The sequence below is a fragment of the Pseudonaja textilis genome, chromosome 1, assembly GCF_049901715.1.
Source record: "Pseudonaja textilis isolate UNSWEBS1 chromosome 1, rPseTex1.2, whole genome shotgun sequence".
Classification (NCBI taxonomy): domain Eukaryota; kingdom Metazoa; phylum Chordata; class Lepidosauria; order Squamata; family Elapidae; genus Pseudonaja; species Pseudonaja textilis.
The window spans coordinates 3,693,115-3,718,834 of record NC_141990.1 but is presented as its reverse complement, the minus strand read 5'-3'; the positions used below and the strand labels follow the sequence as shown (position 1 = coordinate 3,718,834).

At 47.2% G+C, this 25,720-nt stretch overlaps 1 protein-coding gene across 2 annotated transcripts; it reads right to left on the bottom strand.

The window, feature by feature from the left end:
* Positions 1 to 1,977: 1,977 nt before the first annotated feature.
* Positions 1,978 to 25,711, bottom strand: TAX1BP3 (Tax1 binding protein 3). 2 transcript variants are annotated; one of them, XM_087924665.1, is made up of 4 exons: positions 25,436 to 25,711; positions 7,038 to 7,157; positions 5,667 to 5,744; positions 1,978 to 3,678 (listed from the first exon to the last, which is right to left on the bottom strand). In XM_087924665.1, the coding sequence occupies exons 1-4, from the start codon at positions 25,472 to 25,474 to the stop codon at positions 3,529 to 3,531; spliced, it is 387 nt and encodes a 128-aa protein (XP_087780791.1). In that variant the 5' UTR covers positions 25,475 to 25,711; the 3' UTR covers positions 1,978 to 3,528. The 2 variants fall into 2 exon arrangements, with proteins under 2 accessions (XP_087780791.1, XP_087780785.1); XM_087924659.1 differs by lacking the exon at positions 25,436 to 25,711 and adding an exon at positions 9,113 to 9,237.
* Positions 25,712 to 25,720: the final 9 nt, after the last annotated feature.

Here is a 25,720-nt window from a genome sequence, read left to right as displayed (position 1 = left end):
TCAACTCTAGTGTAGCAGCACTGCAGCTTCCAAGATGGCTTCGGTCAGGTCAGCTTCAGGGTTGACACACAAGTGATTTTATGACTCACTTTTTTTTGCCACAGTTGTTAAGCGAAGCACTGCAGTCGTTAAGTGAATTGGGCGATTATACACCGATCTGTCTTTCCATGTTGGCTTTCCTTGTTGGAAGCCAGGTGCAAAGGTCACCACTGGTGATTTGAGGTGCTCCAACGGTCAAAACATGTGGTGATTGCCAAATCCCCGAATATGTGCCTGGAGATGATGCTGTCATTAAGTGTGATGACTGGTCGTGACTTTCTCCAATGCTGCTGTAACTTCAAATAGTAATTAACTATGGATTTTATGATGGCTCCAATGTCCTGGCTCATGTGATTGTAGTTTGTGACCTTCCCAGCCATCTTGTGGTGAGCAAAGCCAGTGGGGAAGCTGGATTTGCTTAATGACTGCACAATTCACTTAACGACTGCACGGTTCACTTTACTGCAATGATTTGCTTAGCATCCGTGGCAAAAAAAAAAAAAAGGATCGTAAAATCACTCGAGACTCACGACAGCCTGGCTAAGCAACAGAAACTCTTGATCCCATATTGTAGCTTTAATCGAGGAACATACGACCACAATCATCATCTTTTAGCGACCCCATAATCCCTTGTTGGGTAGAGTTGGGCAACTGAATGGAGCTAACCGAGCGTTTAATGGCCGGATGTCCTTTCTGTTACCAATACAGAGTTTTTCTTCAACAGATATATTGTCAGTGGGCCCAGAGAGAGAAATATCTGTCTCTACCTCGGATCAAACTGATTGTGAGGCGAGAGCTCTGCCTCTAGGCCATTGCACCACAATGAACATACGACCACAACGGAGCCCGAAATTTCTGTTGCTAAGCAAGAGAGTCAAGTGAGTTTTGCCCCCTTTTACTACCTCCCTTGCCACAGTTGTAAAGTGAATCACCACAGTTGTTGGAGTCACATGGCGGTTCGGTGAATCCGGCTTCCCCATTGACTTGGCTTGTCAGAAAGTTGCAAAAGGGGATTGCATGACCCCAGGATAAATATTTAAGTCAGCTGCCAGGCATCCAAATTTTGATGACGTCCTCCTGACCAAGGCTTCCCGAGACCGTAATTAAGCACACGCTTAGTTAAAACAACTCTTGTTTTATTTCAACGCTGGGAATTATATTCATTCTCAGTCTGTAATGAGTCCCACACAGTTCCTCGAGATAAGCACCCACCTTTCTCTTCTTTGAACTGCTGCCGACAACTAAAGTACCAAATGAACTATAAAAAAAACAACCAAAGTACAAAGTCCACACAGAGCTTCAAGGATTAATCCGAATAGAACGAACAATGTTGCTTCCTGCAAAGGTTTCTCTACCTTTGCATTTCCTTTATACCTTATGGGAGGGGCAATCGCCTCCCAGCCTTACTCCTGAGTCGCCCCTTTTGTCTCAGCTGCTCTCGTCTTCTAGCAGCTCTGCGCATACGCACACTGGAAACAGGCTCCCCTGATTCCTCTTCCTCACTGCTGCCAGACTCTGGAGGCTCCAGAGTCAGCACCCCACTCCCAGATGGTCCTGGCCCCATCCCCGCTTCAGACACAGGACCCTCGTCCAAGCCCTCCCCAGACTCCCGGACTGGTCCCCGCCGTCTGATTCCGCTGCCATCTGCGCAGGCTGCCAGTGAATCACAACAGTCGTGGCTGGTGCCACGGGGATGCTGCAACGGTCGTTAAGTGTGAGGAAAAATGGCCATTTTTTTTGCAGTGGTGCGATAACTTCGGTCATTAAACGAACTGTTGTAAGTCAGGGACTTATTTGTACCCGTGCAAAGTTTCAACAGAATTTCTCATTCTCATTTCTCATACATTTTCTTGGGCGTGCATGTAATTTTTCTGTATTGACTCCAGGTTTCTAGCTTAACTTCTTTTCTTTTCTTTTTTTTTTAAAAAAGGAAGAGACTTTGAGATCAGAAGTCCAGCTTGGTTTATTTTGTGTAAAACGACCTACGGCAGCCCGTTGGCAGCTTTAACCTCCGAACTAAACTGATGTGATTCGGCAGTACAAAAACACACAAAAACCCATACGGCTTTGTCCAAAAAAAAAACCCCCAAAAAACCAACCACCATCCTTCCTACCGCCATTTCCCCTTCAAAAAACAAACCACAGGGATACGAACCAGGTAGAAGGGTTGTGACACGTTTTCCTTACGAAACAGGCCGAGATTTAAGGGCCCGGAAGTTAAACGAATCAAAATAGCGGTTGTCATCTTTTAATGACCCTTGCGGGGGGTGGAGTCTAGGAAAAACTGAATGGAGCTAGAATGGCCGGATGCCTTTCCTGTTGCCAATGTGGAGTTTCGTTCAGCAGATATATCCGTATTGTGCCCAGAGAGAGAAATATCTGCCTCTACCTAGGATCGAACTCGCAGCCTCCTGATTCTGAGGTGAGAGTTCCACCTCTAGAGGCCACCCCGCACCACTCACCAGTCCAAATAGCAGTAATATACTAAAATAAATTAGTGATACAAATGTTGGAAGGGAGGTTATTTACAAGACGTAGAAAAAAGGCCTCCGGGGAAAAATTTGGCACAAGAGCCATGATTGGAAGCTAACTTTGGAAAAGCCAAGAGACCTGCTCAAGGGTGGAAACCGCGGCCTTCAGACACAGTGGGGGTCGCTAACGTCAGCCTGTTCCCAACAAATCATGGCTAACAGGGATTCTGGCCGAGCGGAAGGCCAGGCAAACGAAGGCTTAAGGCCACTGAAATTGTTCGCTTTCGTTTGAGGACTTCTGGAAAGGGGAAAACGATTTCAAATGCCTGTCTATATCGTGGCTTCTCAGTCTCACATTTAAGAGACAAGCCAATGGTTCGATGCCTCCAGGGGTGGGATTCTCCCGGTTCGGCACAGTTCGGGTGAATCGATAGCTCCGAGGATCGGCTGGGAGCAAACCGGTTCGCTCCGACGATCAGCTGGGAGCAAACCGGTTCGCTCCGACGATCAGCTGTTGTGAAGCGCACGCTCACCAAACCGGTCGTTACACCAGTTGAATCGCGCCCCTGGATGCCTCTTAAAACACAACCCCGTGCGGGATCCTAGATATTGGCAGTGAAAACTTTGGTCTGGATAAGAGGACTGCCAGAAGCTCATGAGAAGGCCATCTCGTCCCTCAAAACAGCCACCTTACAACAACGGAAATTTAAGAATGGACTCATCCGCTGGAGATAATTTCTGGGAGAAAAAGCTCTTAGGTGGTCCCAGTGGATCAGAAAAAAGGCTATTCCCTCCTTTGCAGTTTGATGCCCGCCGTCTTTGATCCAGTGGCCATCAAACTGCCTCCCGAGGTGCCCTCTTCGGGGGACACCCCGCTGAAAAGTCGTTTTTGCATAGGTGTTTTGGGTGATGTCATTATTATTGTTTTTTTTAAAGTTTCTCAGGTAAACAGGTGACAAGTGGTCCACCTGCAAAACCCCTCCGCCGTGTCACGAAGACCATCGCTCAAATCCCCCTCTCAGTGGCAGGGCTGGGACAACATGGATTGCTGGACAGCTTTCTGAAGGGAGTGTCTGGTGACCAGAAGCCGGACGACTTCCTCGTTCCGCTTGGTCAGCCGCTTGCGGGCTTGGTCGTGAGTCACCATGGTCATATCCCAGCCGTTCACCTGCAAAAATTCAGAGCGGTTTCATGGTAAGCGTCAAGATCAAACCTGGGTATTTTTATGGTCCTCGGATCACACATCCCAGCTCTTTCTCTGTACCTTTGCAACCTGCATAAATTACTTGTATTTTGAAGTCCCAACGGTGCTTTTTTTCCCAACTGGCAACTGGACTTTCTGGTTTTTTCTTTTGAAGACATGTCGCTTCTCATCCAAGAAGCTTCTTCAGGTCCGACTGGATGGTGGGAAGTGGGAGGATTTAGATTCCTTGCAGACAGCTGGTCATTTGCATCTTTTTAGAGAGTCGTTGAGGCTACTTGGGGGTTTATCTCTGTGTCCTCAAAGTCACCTGAATAGTGCAAATAGGCTGCAAGATGATTTCTGCCCCGTGTCATTGTCCTGCAGCCAAGAAGGCTCCACACCCATTTGCACTATTCAGGTGACTCTGAGGACACAGATTAACCTCCAAGTGGCCTCAACCACCCTCCAAAAGGTCCCAAATTGGATAACTAAAAGTCTTCAAAAGAAAAAAAACAGAAAGTCCAGTGGCCTCCTGAAAAAATAAAAAAGGCACCTTTGAGACAACCACAACCTGGGTGACTGGAGAATCTCTACAGATTTTAGCTGTGCAATTTGGGATGAGCCCCCTACGACTGGTGTGGGAGCAGGAATGGAAGCAGACTCCAGGAACCATTTGCACCGCTCAGGTGACCCTGAGGACACAGACAGACCTCCAAGTGGCCTCAAGCAGGGGTCCCCAACCACCGGGCCGCGGACCGGTACCGGTCCGTGGATCATTTGGTACCGGGCCGCAAAGAAAATAAAAATAAAATAAAAATGGCGGCTTTCTTCGCCTTCGGTGAATGCTGCTGGGATCAGGGATCAAGGACACAAATGAAAGAAGGGGAGGGAGGAAGCAACCAAAGCCCGTCCTGCTCTCTGGCTCAGCGGCTTCAGTTTCCTCCCGCCTCGTTCCTCTCTCAGTCGCTCTCTCGCTTCTCCACCAGCCCAGGAGAAACTGCTTCAAAGAAGCCGGCAGGGTGGCTTTTTCTGTCGGCGCAGCTCCTCCGAAGCACCCGTTCACCGCACCCGCCACCAGCAGTTCAATCCAGTGCTCCGTTCTGCCTGCCTGCCTTTGTTTCTGGTTGTTTGAGCAGCTTCGCTGAGTAAAGAGGCGAATAGTTATTATTCTCAGCTGAAGCTGCTCCGAAACAACCAGAAACGAAGGCAGGCAGGCAGGCAGAACGGAGCACTGGATTGAACTGTGGGCGGCGGGCGAACGGGCGCTTCGGAGGAGCTGCACCGACAGGAAAAGCCACCCTGCCGGCTTCTTTGAAGCAGTTTCTTCCTGGGCTGGTGGAGGAGCGAGAGAGAGACTGAGAGAGGAACGAGGCAGACACCTGAGGGATGAGGCTGAGGGAGGCGGGGCTGAGAGGCGGGGCTTCTCAGCCATCCTGCAGGGACTTGTCCTGAGCCTCCCTGAACTTGGTGGTTTGCTGGCAGACGTTTTATTACCCAACTAGGTAACAACATCAGATGTTATCTAGGCAGGTAATGAAACGTCTGCAAGCAAACCACCAAACTCGGACTCCTCCCCTCCCCCTCCTTGAAAAAGTGTCTCTCCTCCCCCGGGTCCTTGAAAAAGTGTTTCTGGGTGAAACTGGTCCCTGGTACAAAAAAGGTTGGGGACCACTGGCCTCAAGGACCCTCTAAAAGGAGGCAAACGACCAGCTGCCTTTATGCAAGGCGTATCAATCCTTCCCTTCTCCACCATCCGGTCAGAGCTGAAGAAGCTTCTGGGATGAGAAGAGAAACGTCTTCGGAAGAAGAAAAAAACAAACAAACAAGGAAGTTCAGTTGCCCCCTGAAAAAAATGCACCTTTGGGGACTCTGGAAGAATAATAATAATAAATCTCCATCCATTCAGCTTGAAAGACGCCAAGAGCGGAGGGGCGAAGAGTCCCAACTGTTCCTTAAACGGGACGTAATTTTACCTGCATGATTTTGTCACCAACTTGAAGCCCGGCCATTTCTGCAGGTCCGCCTTCGGTCACGCGAGTGACATAAATGCCCTAGAGCGAAGAAAAAGGAAAAGAAAAAAGAAAACAGAGGTGGGAGGGTGTCACTGTTTGGATGACCTCTCAGGAACCTGCCCACCCTCCCCGCCACAGGATGCCTACGGAGCGTCTTGTTGACCTCTTTCTCCAGGAATTGTTAGCCATGTACGTAGGAGTACAATTCTTTTTTTTTTTATTTATGTTAACATACAGTATTTTTTATCTAGTCTTTATTATTTTTCATAAATAGCTCAAGATGGTGAACAGGCCCAATGCTCCTTCCTCCCTATTTTCCCCATAACAACAACCCTGTGAGGTGGGCTGGGCTGAGAAAGAGTTACTGGTCCTAAGTCACCGAGCCAACTTTCATGCCTGAGGCAGGACTAGAATTCCCTGTTTCCTGGTGATTGACCCGTAGTCACCCAACTGGCTTTCATACCTAATACAGGACTAGAACTCACCGTCTCCTGGGGATTGGCCCCAAGTCACCCAGCCAACCTTGATGCCTACGACAGGACTAGAATTCCCTGTTTCCTGGAGATTGGCCCATAGTCGCCTAGCCAGCTTTCAGGTCTGAGGCAGGACTAGAACTCACCATCTCCTGGGGACTGGCTCAAAGTCACCCAGCCAACTTTCAAACCTGAGACAGGACTAGAACTCCCTGTTTCCTGGTAATTGGCTTCTAAGAGTTGAGATATAAAAAATGAGAACAAACCCACTCTCACTTGCACTGACGACGTTACTTAGTTCAGTAATTAAACATCCGCAGGACAAACCACCAAGCTCAGAGAGCACCAGGGACCACACAGTCCTCCTCTTCCTCCCCCCTCCACTCCACAACGTCCCATTCCTCCGAGCACTGATGATATTAGCTAGTTGGGTCAGGAAACATCTGACCAAAAAACCTCCCCAACTCAGAAAGCAACGAGGACTCCATAGATCTCCTTTCTCTTCCTCCTCCTCCTCTTCTCCACAAACCCACCTCTCCTCTAGCACTGACAGTGTTACCTAGTCAGGTCATGAAATGCCCGCGAGAAAACCACCAAGCTCAGAGAGCACCAAAGACCCTGCAGTCCTCCTCCTCCTCCTCTTCTCCACAAACCCACCTCTCCTCTAGCACTGAGAGTGTTACCTAGTCGGGTCATGAAACGCCCGCGAGAAAACCACCAAGCTCAGAGGGCACCAAAGGCCCTTCTCATTTCAACTCTGAGGTAAAATCTTGATAACACCACCTCGACCTCCCCAATGGAACTTGGGATATATAATATATCGAAGAAATATTATCAGTAAAGAGGGCTCCGTGCCAACCTTGTCCGTTTTGTCCTCCGAAAAGGGATTCTGAGCCGGGTCCTGGTCAATGCCACCTCCGATGCTGAAGCCCAGGATGAGGTTCTCGCCTTGGCGCAGTTTGTGGATTTCAACCCTTTGCTGAGAGGAATAAAAAGAAGAATCCAATTTGAACACTTAATGCCTGACTCCATCACAGCTCAAAACAGAAGCAGTAGGGCCTCGGATGCTACACAGAGAAGTCCCCGACTTACAACAGTTTGTTTAGCGCACTGAAAATAAAAAAGACGAAGCTTGCGTTGTGAAATATTTCTTATCTGTGATTCTTGGCAGCCTCGCACAGTTTTGGTGAGGCTTGTGCTTATCTAAGTTAGTTTGCAGCAGCCTTTTAACGGAGGATTCGTAAGAATCATTAAAAGGTTTCTGTTCCGTTTGGTTCGTGTTTGTTTTATTGGGGAAGGGTTTGGGTCAGAACACTGCCCATCATTATCATAACGTTGTGTGACGGTCGTAGAACGGAGACAATTCTGATCCTAATTGTGGTTGTTGAGGGCTACCGGTATACATTTTAAAAATAAATAAAAATAACAGGACCCCAGAAAAACACTTGAGGGAGTACAGATAGTCCTCAACTTACAAGAATGCATTTAGTGGACGTTCAAAGTTACAAAGGCAGTGAAAAGAGAGACTTAGGACCGATTTTTCACTCTTATGACCATTGCAGCATTCCCATCTTCACGTGATCAAAATTCAGGCGCTTGGCCACTGATTCATATTTATGATGGTTGTAGTGTCCGCAGGGGGGTCACGTGGTTCCCTTTTGCGACCTTTTGACGAGCGAAGTCAATAGTGGGGAACCAGATTCGCTCAACAGTTGGGTTACTAATTTACCAGCTGCGGTGATTTGCTTAACAACTGTGCCGAGGAAGGTCGTAAAATGAGGCAAAACTCACTTATGTCTCGCTGGGCCACATAAATTTGGGGTGTCGTAAGTCAAGGACTAGCTATACTACACACAGATTTGGGGCTGCTGTTTTGGTTTCCGGCCAGCTGCTTTTACAGGCACTGGAGCACCAAAAACAGCCCAAAAAAGGGCCTGAAAACCGCCCCAAACAGCCAGAAATTGACTAGAAAAATGGCCTGAAAAATGGCCAAAACCCAGGCTGTTTTCATACAGTTTTTCAGGCTGTGTTCAGGCTGTTGTCAGGCCAAATATGCCCCCAAAACAGCCTGAAAACAGCCCCAAAATGGTCTGAAAACGGCCCGAAAAATGGGCAAAAAACAGGCCGTTTTTCAGGCCTTTTTCAGACTGTTTTTGGGCTGTGTCCAGGTCAAATATGGCCCCCAAAATGGCCTAAAATGTCCCCAAAATGGCATGAAAACACCCCCCAAATGGCCTGAAAAACAGCCTGAAAATGGCCCAAAAATGGCCCCAAAACCAGCCTGAAAACCAGCCTGAAAATGGCCCAAAAATGGCCTGAAAACGGCCCCAAACAGTCTGAAATCGACTAGAAAAATGGCCTGAAAAAAAGGCCCCCAAAATGGCCAAAACCCAGGCCGTTTTCATATAGTTTTTCAGGCTGTGTTCAGGCCGTTGTCAGGCCGAATATGCGCAAAAAACAGCCTGAAAATGGCCCCCCAAAACGGCCTGAAAACAGCCCCAAAAATGGTCTGAAAACGGCCCGAAAAATGGCCCAAAACCAGGCCGTTTTTCAGACTGTTTTTGGGCTGTGTCCAGGCTGTTTTCAGGTCAAATATGGCCCCCAAAATGGCCTAAAATGTCCCAAAAATGGCATGAAAACACCCCCAAAATGGCCTGAAAAACAGCCTGAAAATGGCCCAAAAATGACCTGAAAACGGCCCCAAAAACAGCCTGAAAATGGTCCAGAAAATGGCCTGAAAACAGCTTTAAAAAAGGCATGCGCCACCGGCCAGCTGGGCTTCGGGTTTCCAGCACTCTGGCATGCGCACATGCCGAAAACATTCGGCATCACTGGTATAGGGTCTTCTGCGTCGGTGGGGGCTTGGATGAGATGACCTACCTATAAGATCCCTTCCAACTCTGATAATCTAAACAAACAAACAAAAAAACCAACCCCAAGATTTTGCTTCAACCTTTCTGGCCTTCGGTGAAGCTTTGAAGATCCGGTTTTCCCACCCCGAGTGCTGCGAGAACATGATTCGATGCTGCACATCAGAAGGTTAACTTGGTGCCAAAGCTTTTCATGTTTCTAATGAGTTGGGTTTTATGATCGTTTTAATGTGGCTTTGAACGCCGCTTTAGTTTCGGATTGGGAGATTCCCAGAGCTGGTTAGAAGCTGGACGGCTCTTTGCATGTTTAATTTCAATTAACCACATTGAAATCATCCATATAACTGGACATCTTCGGATCGAGGCGTGTCCATCTTCCAACAAAAATATCCAAATAAAATAAAAATTATTATTATAAAAGAAGCAAGGCCTGGTGAGACCATAAAACAGGGAATGATAGAAAAGGAAGAAGCTAAATTGCTCGGGGATTTTAGAAGCCAGACAGGCACCTGCTACACAACTTAATAATCTATAGATATAAAAGCGAAATGCCACTCACGCATCCTCACAACATCTCCAGAACCGTAAAGCCTACAAACTTGAAATTTGGCCCGTAGGTTCCTCTTGGCTTCTAGGGGCTCCCTAAGAAAGGATTTTTCCAAATGACCTTCAGAGCATTTACAGTATTTCCTATATTATTATTATTATTATTAACACGCTCTGATGCTAAGGAGTTCTACTCCCTCTCCCCACCTGAACAGAAATCTCTTCCAAATGCAAAACACAAGCAGAGGAGTTTCAGTTTCAGAGCACCAAGCAGGTTTAGTACAGAATAGTTGAGCTAAGCCACGCCCAGGCTCCTTGCTGTCTCCTTGCTCACACAGCAAATATGCTTTCAGTTTCCAAACAGCCCTCAGCTCCCTCACACACTGACAGGACGCTAGCCAGCTGAATCCCCATGGATGCTGGTAGGCAGAATTTTTTTCTCCTTATTTTCTTCCCCCAAAACTAAGTCTAACCACATAGTTTTGTAGCGGAGCATGGATACAGAGCTAGCTGTCAATAAGAACGACTGAAAAGTCTGTATAGTGGATGTGGCGGTACCTAGAATAGAAGAGAAGGAACTACCCCCTCCCCCAAAAAGGGTAATCCTCGACTTACGACCACAACTGAGCCCAAAATTTCCATTGTTCAGTGAGACATTGCTTATGTGAGTTTCGCACGGTTTTACGACCTTTCTTGCCACAGTTGTTAAGTGAATCACTGCCGTTATTCATTTAGTAACAAGGTTGTTAAGTGGATTTGACTTTCCCCACTGACTTGGCTTGTCAGAAAGTCGCGAAAGGGGATCGCATGATCCCGGGATAGTGCAGCCGTCATAAATGTGAATCAGCTGTCAAGCATCGGAATGTAAATCATGTGACCATGGGGGTCCTAAGTGTGAAAAATGGTCATAAGTTACTTTTTCCCCCAGTGCCGTCGTAACTTCAAACGGTCACTAAGTGGACTGTTGCAAGTTGAGGACTACCTGTAATCCATTTGTTAAGTGAATCTGGCTTCCCCATTGACTTTATCGGAAGGTGGCCAACGGGGCTCACGTGACCCCGGGACACTGCGACCGTCATAAATATGAACCAGCTGCCGAGCATCTGATTTTGTGAAAAACGGTCCTCAAGTCACATTTTTCACTGCTGTTTGTAACTTCGAACAGTCACTAAAGGAACTGCTGTAACTCAAGGACTACCGGTACAAAGACCTGCAAATAGAAAGAGAGTGACGGTGGCAGAAGAAAGCAAAGGTAGCACCAAAAGTGACAGCCGCGTGGGGCGAAATCCCCAAACTTCTGGAGCAGGAACCAGAACACCATGGGCACCGACAAATTCACCATCAGAACTTAACAGCTACAGTGATTCGCTTAACGACGGTGGCAAGAAGGATGGAAAAACGGGGGAAGGCTCACTTTAAACAACTGTTGCATTATGGAGCAGGAGGCTGACGCAGGGCAAAAAAACATCCTGCAGCCAAGAAGGCTCCACATCTATTTGCACCATCCAGATAAAGAGAAAAACCTCCAAGCGGCCTCAACGACCCTCTAAAAAGGTGCAAATGACCAGCTGCCTGCAAGGAGTATAAATCCTTCCCTTCCCCACCATCCAGACAGAGCCGAAGAAGCTTCTTGCATGAGAAGCGAAACGTCTTCAAAAGAAAAACAAGAAAGTCCAGTTGCCTCTTGAATTTTTTTTTAAAAAATGCACCTTTGGGACAACCATGACCTGGATGACGGAGAATTTTTCCGATGCTGTGGGTCACTTTGAACGGTCACTAAATGCTGAACGGCGTAAGTCGAGGACTGCCTGTAGTTGGGCATTTAAGCGCACTGAACTCTTCTCCCAAACTGTACGAGGAGACCAACTCCCGCCCAGCTCCACTTGAGGTCACCCTTCTGAAAGTGGGGGCACCGAGGATCATCTAGCTGCCGACAGAGGAGCTGTCTGTATAGGACAGGGAGGCCGACCCGCTGCTACAATTCACAGAAACGCTTTGTCCCCAGTTCATCTGGGTCAGATAAGAAACTCCTGCAAAGAACTGTGGGGGTTCTGACTGACCCACCTCCCCAAACACGACACACCCTCTGAAGTGAACTCAAAAGATTCCTTTATTAGGAGCGCCGGCAGCCCCGGCAAAACGCTTCTCTCTTGCCGCAGGCTGACCAGTCCGTCCTGCAAGGAGATGAATCGTTGTCTGTCACATCGATTCATCTCCGCCCCCGGCCTTTTATCTCCAGAGCTTGGGTGGGGGCTTCGCTAGCAGCGGTGGCTCTTCCGTCCCAAGGACCGGCCTGTAGATTTCCACTGCTCTCCTCTCCTCTGCCTTCTGCGCATCTGGACGTCAGACACTGGGCCCAGCTGTTCCTCCTCTTCCTCATCAGCCACCTCCAGACCCGGGGGCTGTTGACTCTCCATTGAAGGGCTGATGGATGACCCAGTCTCTCTCTCTCTCTCTCTCACTCACACACACACACTCATCTCTCTCTCTCTCTCTCTCTCCTCTCTCTCTCACACACACACCTCTCTCATCTTTCTCTCTCTCATCTCTCTCTCACACACACACACATACACACAAGTCTCATCTCTCTCTCTCTCTCATCTCTCCCTCTCATCTCTTCCTCTCACACACACACACCTCTCATCTCTCTCTCTCTCATCTCTCTCTCACACACCTCATCTCTCTCTCATCTCTCTCTCTCACACACACACATACACACACAACTCTCATCTCTCTCTCTCTCTCATCTCTCCCTCTCACACACACACAACTCTCATCTCTCTCTCTCTCTCTCTCTCATCTCTCTCTCACACACCTCATCTTTCTCTCTCTCACACACACACACATACACACACAACTCTCATCTCATCTCATCTCTCCCTCTCATCTCTCATCTCTCCCTCTCACACACACACACACCTCTCATCTCTCTCTCTCTCTATCTCTCTCTCTCTCACACACACAAACTCTCATCTCTCTCTCTCTGTCTCTCTCATCTGTCTCTCTCTCTCACACACACACCTCTCTCATCTTTCTCTCTCTCATCTCTCTCTCACACACACACACATACACAAGTCTCATCTCTCTCTCTCTCTCATCTCTCCCTCTCATCTCTTCCTCTCACACACACACACCTCTCATCTCTCTCTCTCATCTCTCTCTCACACACCTCATCTCTCTCTCATCTCTCTCTCTCACACACACACATACACACACAACTCTCATCTCTCTCATCTCTCTCTCATCTCTCCCTCTCACACACACACAACTCTCATCTCTCTCTCTCTCTCTCTCATCTCACCTCATCACACTCTCTCTCACACACACACACATACACACACAACTCTCACCTCATCTCATCTCTCCTTCTCATCTCTCATCTCTCCCTCTCACACACACACACCTCTCATCTCTCTCTCTCTCATATCTCTCTCTCTCACACACACACAAACTCTCATCTCTCTCTCTCTGTCTCTCTCATCTGTCTCTCTCTCTCACACACACACACATACACAACTCTCATCTCTATCTCTATCTCACACACACACAAACTCTCATCTCTGTCTCTCATGTCTCTCTCTCATCTCCATCTCTCTCTCTCTCACACACACACAACTCTCATCTCTCTCTCATAACTCTCTCTCGCACAAACTCTCATCTCTCTCTCTCTCTCATCTCTCTCCTCGCTCTGTCCCATGCTGACCCCGGCCCCCATGCCTCTCCCTCCTCCTCCCGATTTGGCTGCTGGAGGGGTTGGCGACCGACAGGCCACAACAGAGGGCACTGTGTGGAGTCCTAACAATCAGGATCAGTTGAGGGTTTTTTTGTGTTTTTTTGGCATCGCGCCCCCTTTATTTTTCCCCCGTCTTCTCTTTTCAGAAGACCCCACCCCACCCCACCCCCAGGGGGGGGGAGGCACCATAAGAAGAAACCAGGCCTTTTGGGGGGCTTCTTTGTAAACAAGGACCCATTGATGGCGCTTCCTCCCCAGAGGCTCCAAGAAGAGGATGAGCTCAGTGGAAAGAAAGATGAAAAAGCAGACAAGAAAGAAACAGGACCGGATCCGTGCCAGCGAGGACGGCCTGCCGGCTGGCAGAAATTGGAAGCATCTGAAAAGAAGACCGGGAATCCTGCGGGGTTTTGCCGACAGATGGCTGCCAGAAGGGCCGGCAACCCACGGCTTCCAGGATGCCAATTTCCCTCTCGTTTTGGAGCGGATGTACTTTCTTTTCTTTCTTTTTTTTGGGTGGGGGGGTGGAGAGAAAGAAAAAAAAAAAGCTGGAAGGTGTTTTATCCTTGGAGCTCCAGGGGGAAACTCTGAAGTTTGAGGCGTCCAGAACCCTGCAAAATTGCTCCTCTTGGGTACAGAGGAGTAATAGAGTGGACTAGAATAGAATACAGGCTAGACTAGAATAAAAAATTAAGCAGCACAGAATTAGAATAGACAATAAACAGACAGGACAGAATAAACAGAGTAGGGCAGAGCAGAACACGACAGAATACAATAAGAAATAGAACAGAATTAGAATGGAATCTTTATTAAGAACAGAATAGAATTAAAATAGGCAGTAGAACAGATGATAGAGTAGAACAGAAATTGAGAATTTAGAATAAGAGAGTTGGAAGGGACCTTGGAGGTCTTCTAGTCCAACCCCCTGCCCAGGCAGGTAACCCTATACCATCTTCGATAACTTCCAGTATTGGAGCATTTACAGCTTCTGGAGGCGAGCTGTTCCACGGATTAATTGTTCTGTCAGGAAAGAATAGAATAGAATAGAATAGAATAGAATAGAATAGAATAGAATAGAGCAAATAGGACAGAATACAATAAGAATTAAACAGAATAGAATTAGAGTAGAATAGAATGAGAATAGAATTGAGAATAAAATAGAATAGAATCTTTATTAAGAATGGAATAGAGTAAGAATTAAAAGACAAAGTAGTCTTTGTCTTACAACAGTTTAGTGACCGTTCAAACTTACAGTGGCACTGGAAAAAGTGACTGTTTTTCGCATTTACGACCGTTGCAACATGCATCCTCATGGCCACGCAATCAAAATTCAGGTGCTTGGCAGCTGGTTCATATTTATGACGGGTTGCAGTGTCCAGGGGTCACGCGATACCCTTTTGCCAACCTTCTGACAAGGAATGTCTATGGGGAAGCTGGATTCACTTAACAACCATGTCATTAATTTAACAATTGCAGTGATTCACTTAACAACTATGTGGTAAGAAAGGTCATAAAACCGAGCAAAACTCACTTAACAAAAACGTTTCACCTTATCCACAGAAATTCGGGGCTCAGTTGCGGTCGTTCAGTTGAGGGCTACTTGTTAGAACAGTTCTGTTCTGTTGAACAGAACAGCTTTTTACTGGGCCAAGTGTGATCAGCACCCACAAGGAATCTGTCACTGGTGGTGTGGAAGAAAATATTTTCTTGAAAAAAATATCTCTACCAACTGTGTTTTTAGGGCTTCAGTAGCTCACCCTGTAGGATAAGAGAAGTCCTTTCTATCTTTAGCAACCGTATCAAGCAGTTGGGAGGCTGCAAAAAGTTAAATTTAACGAAGAAGTTTAGACAGCAACACCCAGCTTTGCCCTTTGCCTATATTGCAGCGTTTTTCGACCATGGCAAATTTAAGATGGAGGGACTCCCAGAATCCCCCAGCCTGCATGCCTTAAGAGGGGTGGGCTTCCACTCCCAGAATCCCCCAGCCAGCCTGCTTTAAGAGGGGAGGACTTCCACTCCCAGAATCCCCCAGCCAGCCTGCTTTAAGAGGAGAGGGCTTCCACTCCCAGAATCCCCCAGCCAGCCTGCTTTAAGAGGAGGACTTCCACTCCCAGATCCCCCAGCCAGCCTGCTTTAAGAGGAGTGGGTTTCCGCTCCCAGAATCCCCAGCCAGGATGCTTTAAGAGGAGGACTTCCACTCCCAGAATCCCCAGCCAGCCTGCTTTAAGAGAGGAGGACTTCCACTCCCAGATCCCCCAGCCAGCCTGCTTTAAGAGGAGAGGGCTTCCACTCCCAGATCCCCCAGCCAGCGTGCTTTAAGAGGAGAGGGCTTCCACTCCCAGAATCCCCAGCCAGGATGCTTTAAGAGGGAGGACTTCCACTCCCAGATCCCCAGCCAGCGTGCTTTAAGAGGAGAGGGCTTCCACTCCCAGAATCCCCCAGCCAGGATGCTTTAAGAGGGAGGACTTCCACTCCCAGATCCCCCAGCCAGCGTGCTTTAAGAGGAGAGGGCTTCCACTCCCAGAATCCCCAGCCAGGATGCTTTAAGTGGGGTGGGCTTCCACTCCCAGAATCCCCCAGCCAGGATGCTTTAAGAGGGGAAGACTTCCACTCCCATAATCCTCCAGCCAGCATGCCTTAAGAGGGATGGACTTCAATTCCCAGAATCCCCCAGCCGGCCTGATTTATGATGGACAGACTTGAACTCCCGGAATCCCCCAGCCAGCCTGCTTCAATTCAGGGAACTGAAGTCCACCCATCTTAAAGTTGCCAAGTTTGCTGTATGTAATGTTTTAACGCTCTTTTGCAATAGTTCTATTTTCTGGCCAGGATCCAACCTTCCCTCTGCTTCTCCTTCTTTAGGGACCAGATAAGGGACAATGTCAGAATGTAACTCTTGGCCTAGGACCACACGTGGCCAGATTTAAGCCCCTACTTGGCCAGGAATGCTGAGGGGTCACTTGATCTAAACCAGACCTGGATATTTTACGGCCCCCAGGCCACTTCCAGCCCTTTGGCTGGCCCTGTTTGTCCCACATATGAGGTCAGTTGGAAACTAGAAATCGAATTTAAGTGTTCTGACCAAAGCTTCCCGAGACCGTAATTAGCACACGCTTAGTTAAAACTATTGTTTTATTTCAACGCTGGGAATTATCTACATTCCCAGCCGGTAATGAGTCCTAAACAGTCCCTCAAGATAAGCACCCACCTTTCTCTCCTTTGAATTCCTGCCAACAACTAAAGTGCCAAATGAACTATAAAAAAACCAACCGAAGTACAAAGTCCACACAGAGCTTCAAAGATCAATCAGATCACAATGAACGACTTTGCTTCCTGCAAAGGTTTATTGACCTTTGTCTGTCCTTTATATCAGGGGTGCCCAACCACTGGGCCCCGGACCGGTACCGGTCCGTGGATCATTTTCTACCGGGCCGCTGGTTTGCTGGGCGCCGCCATCTTGTTTTGACGAGAAAGTGAGCTTTTCCGGTTGGAAAGTGGCGTTTGGGTCCTGAAGGAATCCTCGCGCCTTAGTTTCATCGAAGTGGGGGGGCGGCTTCGAAGGAAGAGCCGTCCCGATGGCGGAGGAGATTAAGAAAGCACAAAAAAGCACAAAAAAGGTACAAAGGAAGAGTTGAAGGTGGCGGGGAGAAGCGGGACACGGCTGGCTGGCCGGTCGCTCGGCTCGCCTTGCCTTGTCATGCGTGCTGATGCCGGTACCGGGCTGCGGATCACTTTGTGATGCCGGTACCGGGCCATGGCACAAAAAAGATTAGGGGCCACTGCTTTATCCCTTATGGGAGGGGCAATCGCCTCCCAGTCTTACTCCCGAGTTGCCCCTTTTGTCTCAGCTGCTCTCGTCTTCTAGCAGCTCTGCACATACGCACACTGGGAACAGGCTCCCCTGATTCCTCTTCCTCACTGCTGCCAGACTCTGGAGGCTCCATAGTCAGCATCCCACTCCCAGATGGTCCTGGCCCCATCTCTGCATTGGATGCAGGACCCTCGTCCGAGTCCTCCCCAGACTCCCGGACTGGTCCCCGTTCTTCCCCACTGTCCGATTCTGCTGCTGTCTGCACAGGCTGCCGGTGAACCACAACAGTAAGAGCACGACATGCACACAACACAGGTAGTCCTCGACTTACGACCCCAACTGTGCTTCAAAGGTCTGTTGCTCAGGGAAAACAATTTGTTCTGGGAATTTGTTCCCATTTTACGACCTTTCTTCCCACTGTTGTTAAGGGAATCACCACCGGTTTTAAAGTTGGGAACACGGCTTTTAAGTGAATCTGCCTTCCCCATTGACTTCACTCATCAGGTGGTCATAAAAAGGGATCACATCACACACACACACACACACACACACATACACACACCCTAGCCAGGATGCTGCCATTGTCATAAATATGAGTCAGCTACCATGCCGCAATGGTCACGCGTGTGAAAAAGGGTAAAAAAAAATCACCTCTTTTTACAACATATTGTAAAAATATGTAATATATTTTACAACATATTGTAAATACGTAAAATATGATATTGTAACTTTGAACGGTCACTAAACGAACTATTTTAAGCCAAGGACTACCTGTATGGTACTTTTATTTAGAGGACAACTGCTATTTTTTTTCTTCTAGTTCACCTGTGCGCATGCGTGTGTCGCTACACACTTTGCGCAGCCTTCCACAACGGCCCTGATTTCGCATGGGATCCCTTGGGAAAATTAAATTTCTCACACCTGATTTAGTTCTTCACCCCCCCTGGTGCAACTCTGCTTCCAGGTGGTAGTTGGGAAAATTAAACAAAGGTGGTGTCCCCCACCCCCACCCCAATACTCTTAGGAGTAAAGTACCAATCCATTTTGAAAACCTGCAGGTTCAAAGTTTTATTTGTTTCGTTGTCAAATTTGGAAGGGAGGGAAACTGGAGAGAGAAGAAAGAAACTGGCAAACTCAGCTGAAGAACAGATTATAAGCGTAATCACAGAGGAAATATTTAACCGGATCGTTTTAAAGTTTCAATTCCCTGCAGGCAATGGAGTTGTGTTTTTTTTTTAAAACTCTTCCATGGATGTTGGTTTTTACAGTTTCGAGGCAGCTGGCAGAGGAGTTCTTCTCTCCTTGTACTCTGTGTGTCTTTATTAAACTAATGTTAAGAAATGAAACCTCCCTCCTAACAGAATAACCAATTTGGACTGTGTGTCTCCCTAATAGCTCTTAATAAAGAAATTAAAATCATCCATCTAGCAAAATAACCATTTTGGGCTGACTCTTCCCCAATAGCTGTTTAAATAAAAACTACCCACCTACCAAAATAACCAATTTAGTCTGTCTCCCTAATAGCTCTTAATAGATAAATAAATAAAACCACTTATCAAAATAACCAATTTGGGATCGGTCTCTCCCTAATAGTTTTTAATCTATATATATAAAAGCGAAATAATACCCCTCATGCATCACACACAGATCTCCAGAACCGTAAAGCCTACAAAGTTGAAATTTGGCACCTATGTTCCTCTTGGCTTCTAGGTGCTTGCTAAGAAAGGATTTTTTGAAATGACCACCAGAATTATTAGTATTTCCTATATTATTATTAACACGCTCTGATGCTAAGGAGTTCTACTCCCCCTCCTCACCTGAAAAGAAATCTCTTCCAAATGCAAAACACAAGCTTTAGTTTCAGTTTCAGAGCACTAAGCAGCTTTAGTACAGAACAGTTGAGCTAAGCCACGCCCAGGCTCCTTGCTGTCTCCTTCTTGCTCACACAGCAAATACTCTTTCAGTTTCCAAACAGCCCTCACCTCTCTCACACACACTGACAGGATGCTAGCCAGAGGAATACCGATGGATGCTGGTAGGCAGAGGCAGCATTTTTCCCCCTTATTTTCCTCCCCCAAAGCTTGCCCGATCACATAGTTTTGTAGCGAAGCACGGGTACCCTGCTAGTAAATTAATAAAACCACCCATTTACCGAAATAACAAATTTGAACTGAGCTGCTCCCTGTAAGTAGCTTAATAAAACCACCTATCAAAATAACCAATTTGGATTGCATCTCTCCCTAACAGCTCTTAATAAATAAATTAATCAAAACCACCCATCTAGCAAAATAACCAATTTGAGCTTTCTCCCTAATAGCTCTTAATAAATAAATTAAATTAAATTAAATAAATAAACCACCTATCAAAATAACCAATCTGGGCTTGGTTTCTCCCTAATAGTTATAAATAAAATAAACAAAATAAATAACCACCCATTTACCAAAATAACAAATTTGCGTTGCGCCTCTCCCTAACAGCTCTTAATAAAATCACCCATATATCAAAATAACCACTTTGAGCTGACTCTGTCCTGAATTGCTCTTAAAAAATAAATAAATAAATGAAACCATCCCATCTAGCAAAATAACCATTTTGAGCTCTCTTCCTAATAGCTCTTAATAGATTAATTAAAACCACGCATTTACCAAAATAACAATTTTGGGCTGACTCTTCCCTAATTGCTCTTAATAAATTAATAAAAACCACCCATCCACTAAAATAATCACTTTGGGGCGGAGCCTCTTCCTAACTGCTCTTAATAAATAAATTAATTACAATTACCTACCAAAACAACCAATTTGGACAATCTCCCACCCTTAAGAGCTCTTCCCTTGAATGTTGCAGCCAAGCTGGTTTTTACAACCTGGATTTTTCTTTTTAATGTCCGTCACCCCTAGCAAAACATTTCGGATCGTTTTAAACCCAGTGGAAAAAAAAATCAGTGCTTGTGAGCTACACAAGATTTTGCAGTGAGCGGCAATATTAGGCCAGGTGAGTTAAACACCGCCCCCCAAAAAAGCATGATTCATTCCCATTTTAGAACATTTGTTAATATGCTGTGTTGCAGGAAAGCAACCACAGTGAACTCTGCCTGGGTTATGCATAACTCACACATGATAAGCTCTCTCCGCATAACTCACACATGACAAACTCTCTCCGTCCCATGATTGCGACACCTTTCATCCCTCCGGGCTATTGCGGGGAAACGAACCAGACGTCCCCAGAGGGGATTTAAAAGAGGAATTGAGTTCAGACTGATCTAATTCTCCAGAGAGGAAGAGAAAGGAGGCTTAAGGGTTGGGCTGTGGGGCAGGCAAACTCCAGATTAAAATTCAAGATTTTTAAAGGGACCTCGAGTGAAACAAGTGGGGATACAGAACACAGGGAGATTTCAGGAAGAGGAAATATCTGTCTCACCCACCTCAACCCACAAAATAAAACCCTAAGGAAGGAAAACGTCTTTGACTTGTAGGGATACTAGCTTGATACCTGTGCTTCCCTACGAAATTACGTGGCCGGGCTTAGTTTGGGAGGAGGAAAATAAGGGGGAAAAAATTCTGCCTCTACCTACCAGCATCCATTGGTATTCATCTGGCAAGTGTCCTGTCAGTATGTGAGTTGAGGGCTGTTTGGAAACTGAAACAGTATTTTCTGTGTGAGCAAGGAGACAGCAAGGAGCCTGGGCATGGCTTAACTCAACTGTTCTGTACTAAAGTTGCTTGGTGCTGTGAAAACTGAAACTCCTCTCCTCTGCTTGTGTTTTGCATTTGGAAGAGGTTTCTTTCCAGGTGGGGAGGGGGAGCAGAACTCCTTAGCATCAGAGCGTGTTAATAATAATAATATAGGAAATACTAATAGCTCTGATGGTCATTTTGAAAAAATCCTTTCTTAGTAAACACCTAGAAGCCAAAAGAAAAATATGTGCCAAATTTCAACTTTGTAGGCTTTACAGTTCTGGAGATTTTGTGATGATGCGTGAGTGGGATTTCACTTTTATATATATAGATTTCAGACCTAAACTTCCATTGCTAAGACAGTTGCTAAATGAGTTTTGTCCCATTTTATGACTTTTTTTTGCCACTGTTGTTAAGAGAATCACTGCAGTGGATAAGTTAGTAACCCCATTGTTAAGTGAATCTGGCTTCCCCATTGACTTTGTTTGTCGGAAGGCTGCAAAAGGGGATCGACCGCATGACCCCAGGGGATACCGCGACCATCATAAATATGAACCTGTTGCCCAGCCTCTGAATTTTGATCACACAACCACGGGGATTAGATTAACAGAGTTGGAAGGGGTCTTGTAGGTCATCTAGTCCAACCCCCCCCGCCCAATGTTGCAAAAGTCGCAACTGTGGAAATACACAATTTTTCAGTGCCGTTGAAACTTTGAAAGGTCACTAAATGAACCATCATAAGTCGAGAATTCCCTGTAAATGACTTTTGGAGAAAACAAAGGTGTTTTCAAAAGGAACCGAAGAAGCTTCTTGGGGGAGGAGCGAAACATTTCCCAAGAGGGAGAAAAAAAAACCCAAAAATCAATTATTATTTTTTTTGGAAAACACCTTTGGGACAACCATGACAATGAAGGATGGAGAATCTGCATAGAGAGTTGCGACTGCAACTTGGAAACGGTGAGATTGCAGAAATTGGAGGGTTTTAAGAATAGCTGGTCAGCCGCCTCTGGAGTATCAGATTAAACAGAGTTGGAAGGGATCTTGTAGGTCATCTAGTCCAACCCCAACCCACCCGAGGAAATTCTACACCACCTCCGACAAATGACAGTCCAATCTCTTCCCGAAAGCCGCCAGGGATGAAGCTCCCACAAAAGTATAGTTTGATTAGATTAACAGAGTTGGAAGGGACCTTTGAGGTCATCTAGTCCAACCCCCCCCAAGGAGGAGATTCTAAACCACCTCCGACAAATGGCAGTCCAATCTCTTCCCGAAAGCCTTCAGGGATGAAGCTCCCACAAAACTATAGTTTGAGTGGGTTTTCCTGCAGAGTGGAGTACTGGATCCCAGTTGCTTTTAAGCCCATCATGCTGGGAAATTAAGGCGTGTAAGACGCCAATGCAAAGCATCCCCAGGCGGGTGGCAGCAAAGATGAGGCAGGGTCTACAGCAGGGGTTTTCAAACTTGACAGCTTTAAGGCTTGTGAACTTCAACTCCCAGAATTCCTCTTTCTCCAGTCATGTTAGCTCAGGAATTCTGGGAGTTGAAGTCCACAAGTCTTAAACTTGCCAAGTTTGAAGACCCTTGGAATCGAGAATAGAATAAGAATAGAATAAGAATTTGAAGAGAAGAGAAGAGAAGAGAAGAGAAGAGAAGAGAAGAGAAGAGAAGAGAAGAGAAGAGAAGAGAAGAGAAGAGAAGAGAAGAATAGAGCAGGGGTCTTCAAACTTGACAGCTTTAACACTTGTGTACTTCAACTCCCAGAATTCCTCCTCCAGTCATGTTAGCTCAGGAATTCTGGGAATCTTAAACTTGCCAAGTTTGAAGACCCTTGGAATCGAGAATAGAATAAGAATAAGAAATAGAATAGAATAGAGAATAGAATAGAGAATAGAGCAGGGGTCTTCAAACTTGACAGCTTTAACACTTGTGTACTTCAACTCCCAGAATTCCTCCTCCAGTCATGTTAGCTCAGGAATTCTGGGAGTTGAAGTCCACAAGTCTTAAACTTGCCAAGTTTGAAGACCCTTGGAATCGAGACTAGAATAAGAATAAGAATAGAATAAGAATAGAATTAGAATTAGAATTAGAATTAGAATTGGAATTAGAATAGAATAGAATAGAATAGAACAGAACAGAATAGAATAGAATAGAATAGAATCAGGGGTCTTCAAACTTGACAGCTTTAACAGTTGTGGACTTCAACTCCCAGAATTCCTCCTCCAGTCATGTTAGCTCAGGAAGTCTGGGAGTTGAAGTCCACAAGTCTTAAACTTGCCAAGTCTGAAGACCCTTGGAATAGAGAATAGAATAAGAAATAGAAATAGAAATAGAAATAGAATAGGAGAATAGAGCAGGGGTCTTCAAATTTGGCAGCTTTAAGACTTGTGGACTTCAACTCCCCAGAATTCCTCCTCCATCCATGTTAGCTCAGGAATTCTGGGAGTTGAAGTCCACAAGTCTTTAACTTGCCAAGTTTTTTTTTTAATTTTTATTCTTTAAAATCAAAAAATACCAAAATCTCATTTCCATTAACAGTTCTTGTGTCACTGTATATACATGTTTCTTCTTTTGTGACCATACATTATTTTTATCCTTATCCTTCACCCATTCGCACCACCTCTCCCATGTCGCATTTAACTTGCCAAGTTTGAAGGCCTTTGGTCTACAGGGCGTGCCCTGCGACAACGGGCTGAAGGTCTACCGACGGAGGAGGTTCTCAGTCCTCCAGTCCAGGCCACAGTTGTCCCAAAGGTGTTCGTTTTCCAAGAGGCAGCCGGTCTTTCTGTTTTTTTTTTCTTTTGAAGACATTTCCCTTCTCATCCAGGAAGCTTCTTCAGCTCTACCGGACGGTGGGAAAGGGAAGGATTTATACTTTTTTTGCAGACAGCTGGTCATTTATACTAAATCCTTCCCAGAATCCAGTCAGAGCTGAGAAGCTTCTCACATGAGAAGCAAAACATCTTCAAAGGAAAAATAATAATAAGAAAATCCAGTTGTCTCTTGAAAAAAGTTATTTTGGGGGGGACAACAGGGGAAGAGGATTCAGTGGGGAGAAGAGAGGGTGGAAGGGAGGCAATTGAGAGCCCTTTGGGTGCAGAAACCAGGAGGTGGGAATTCTAGCCCTGCCTTATAGGCATGAAAGCTGGATGGGTGACTTTGGGTCAGTCACTCTCACACAGCCCCACCCAGCTGAGAGTTGTTATGTTGTGGGGGAAAGAGAGGGAAGAAAGGGATGGGGGGAGAAAGGAGAAAGCGAGGAACAGGAGAAAGGAAGGAGAATGGAAAGGAGAGAGGGAGGAATGAAAACAGAAGGAAGGAGAATAGGAGGAAGGAAGGAGGAAAGGAGGAAGGAAGAACAGGAGAAAGGAAGGGAGAGAGGGAGGGAGGAAAGGAAGGAAAAAAGGAGGAAGAGCGCGAGGAAGGAAGGAAAGAGGGAGGAAGGAAGGAGAAGAAGGAAGAAGGGAGAGAGGGAAGAGAAAGGAGGAGGGAAGGAAGAGATAGGAGAAAGGAAGGAGGAAGAAAGGGAATGGAAGGAAGAGGGAAAGGAGGGAGAGGAAGGGAGGGGAAGGAAGGAGATCAGAAGAAAGGGAAAGGGAGAGAGGAGGAATGAAAGGAGGAGGAATAAACAAAGGAAGGAAGGAGAATAGGACAAAGGAAGAATGAAAGGAGGAGGAAAGGAGAACAGGAGAAAGGAAGGAGAATGGAAGGGAGAGAGGGAGGGAAGGAGAAAAGAAGGGAGGAAGGAAAAAGAAGGAAAGGAAGGAAAGAAAAGGAGGAAGGGAGGGAGCAAGAAAGGGAGGAGAAAAGAAGAATAGAAGGAGGAAAGGAGGAAGAAGAATGGAAGGGAGAGAGGGGGAGAAAGGAAGGGGAACAGGAGGAAAGCTTGAGAAAAGGAGGGAGTAAAAGGAGAAGGGAGGAGGAAGGGAGGAAGGAGGAACAGGAGAAAGGAAGGGGGAGGAGGCGAAAGGGAAGGAGAACGGGAGGAAAGGAAGGAAGAAGAAAGGGGGGGGAAGAAGGAAGGAAGCCCCCTCCCCCCCATAAAGAAAGGGGGAAAGTTGCAGCCCCCTAAGAGGGAGGGAAAACGCCCCGCCAGCCCACCCCTCCCGGGCTCGGAGCGGACTTTCTCAGCGTTGCTTTCCGACGCAAAGCCGGACTTCCAACTCCACCAAGGCTGGCAGGCGATGAGGACTAAATCCGCCCCAAAAAGAGAAAACTTCCCGAGCGTGAGAACCGGCGTCCTCTGGGGGTCGCGGGGGAGGGTGTACCCCATCCCCGGGCGGGGGGGAAGGGGCTCCTTTACCCTTCCCGGTCCCCTCGCCTGCCCACGCGAGACCCTCCCCTCCCACCCCAACACGCCTGGGCCCCTCCGCGCGCCAGACAGGCTGACACGCGTCTGCAGGTCGTGGGAACGGACTCGCGGGGGGCGGGAGGGAGGCAAACAAGGGATCCGTCCCTCCCACCCACTCCCCCACCCACACCTCTGCCCCGACCCACTCCCCCCCGCCACACGCAACCCCTTGGACTCCGATGCCCAACATCCCCTCCGTGGGGGGACGCAGGCCGCGGAGGATGGGTTTTGTAGTCCGACCAGGAAAAGGGCGGGGGGGGGGGAAAGGCTTGGCTTACCACCACGGCAGTGACGGGCTGGCCCGGGATGTAGGACATGGCTCCGGATTCGAGGGGGCTCCGGGAATCACCGCTGAAGCCGCTCCCGTCGCTTCGCCTCGGGCGGAACAAAAGCGGAGGGAGCGGGCGGGCGAGGCTCCGCCCCCTCCCTTCCTCGCGGTCACGCCCACCGCCCTGTCAGGCCCCGCCCCTCCTCTCGCTGGCCTTTCCGCTGGCCACGCCCCCCCTTCTCGTGATTCCCTCGGAGGGAAGGGGGTTTACCGCGTGGGCGGGGCTTACCGCGTG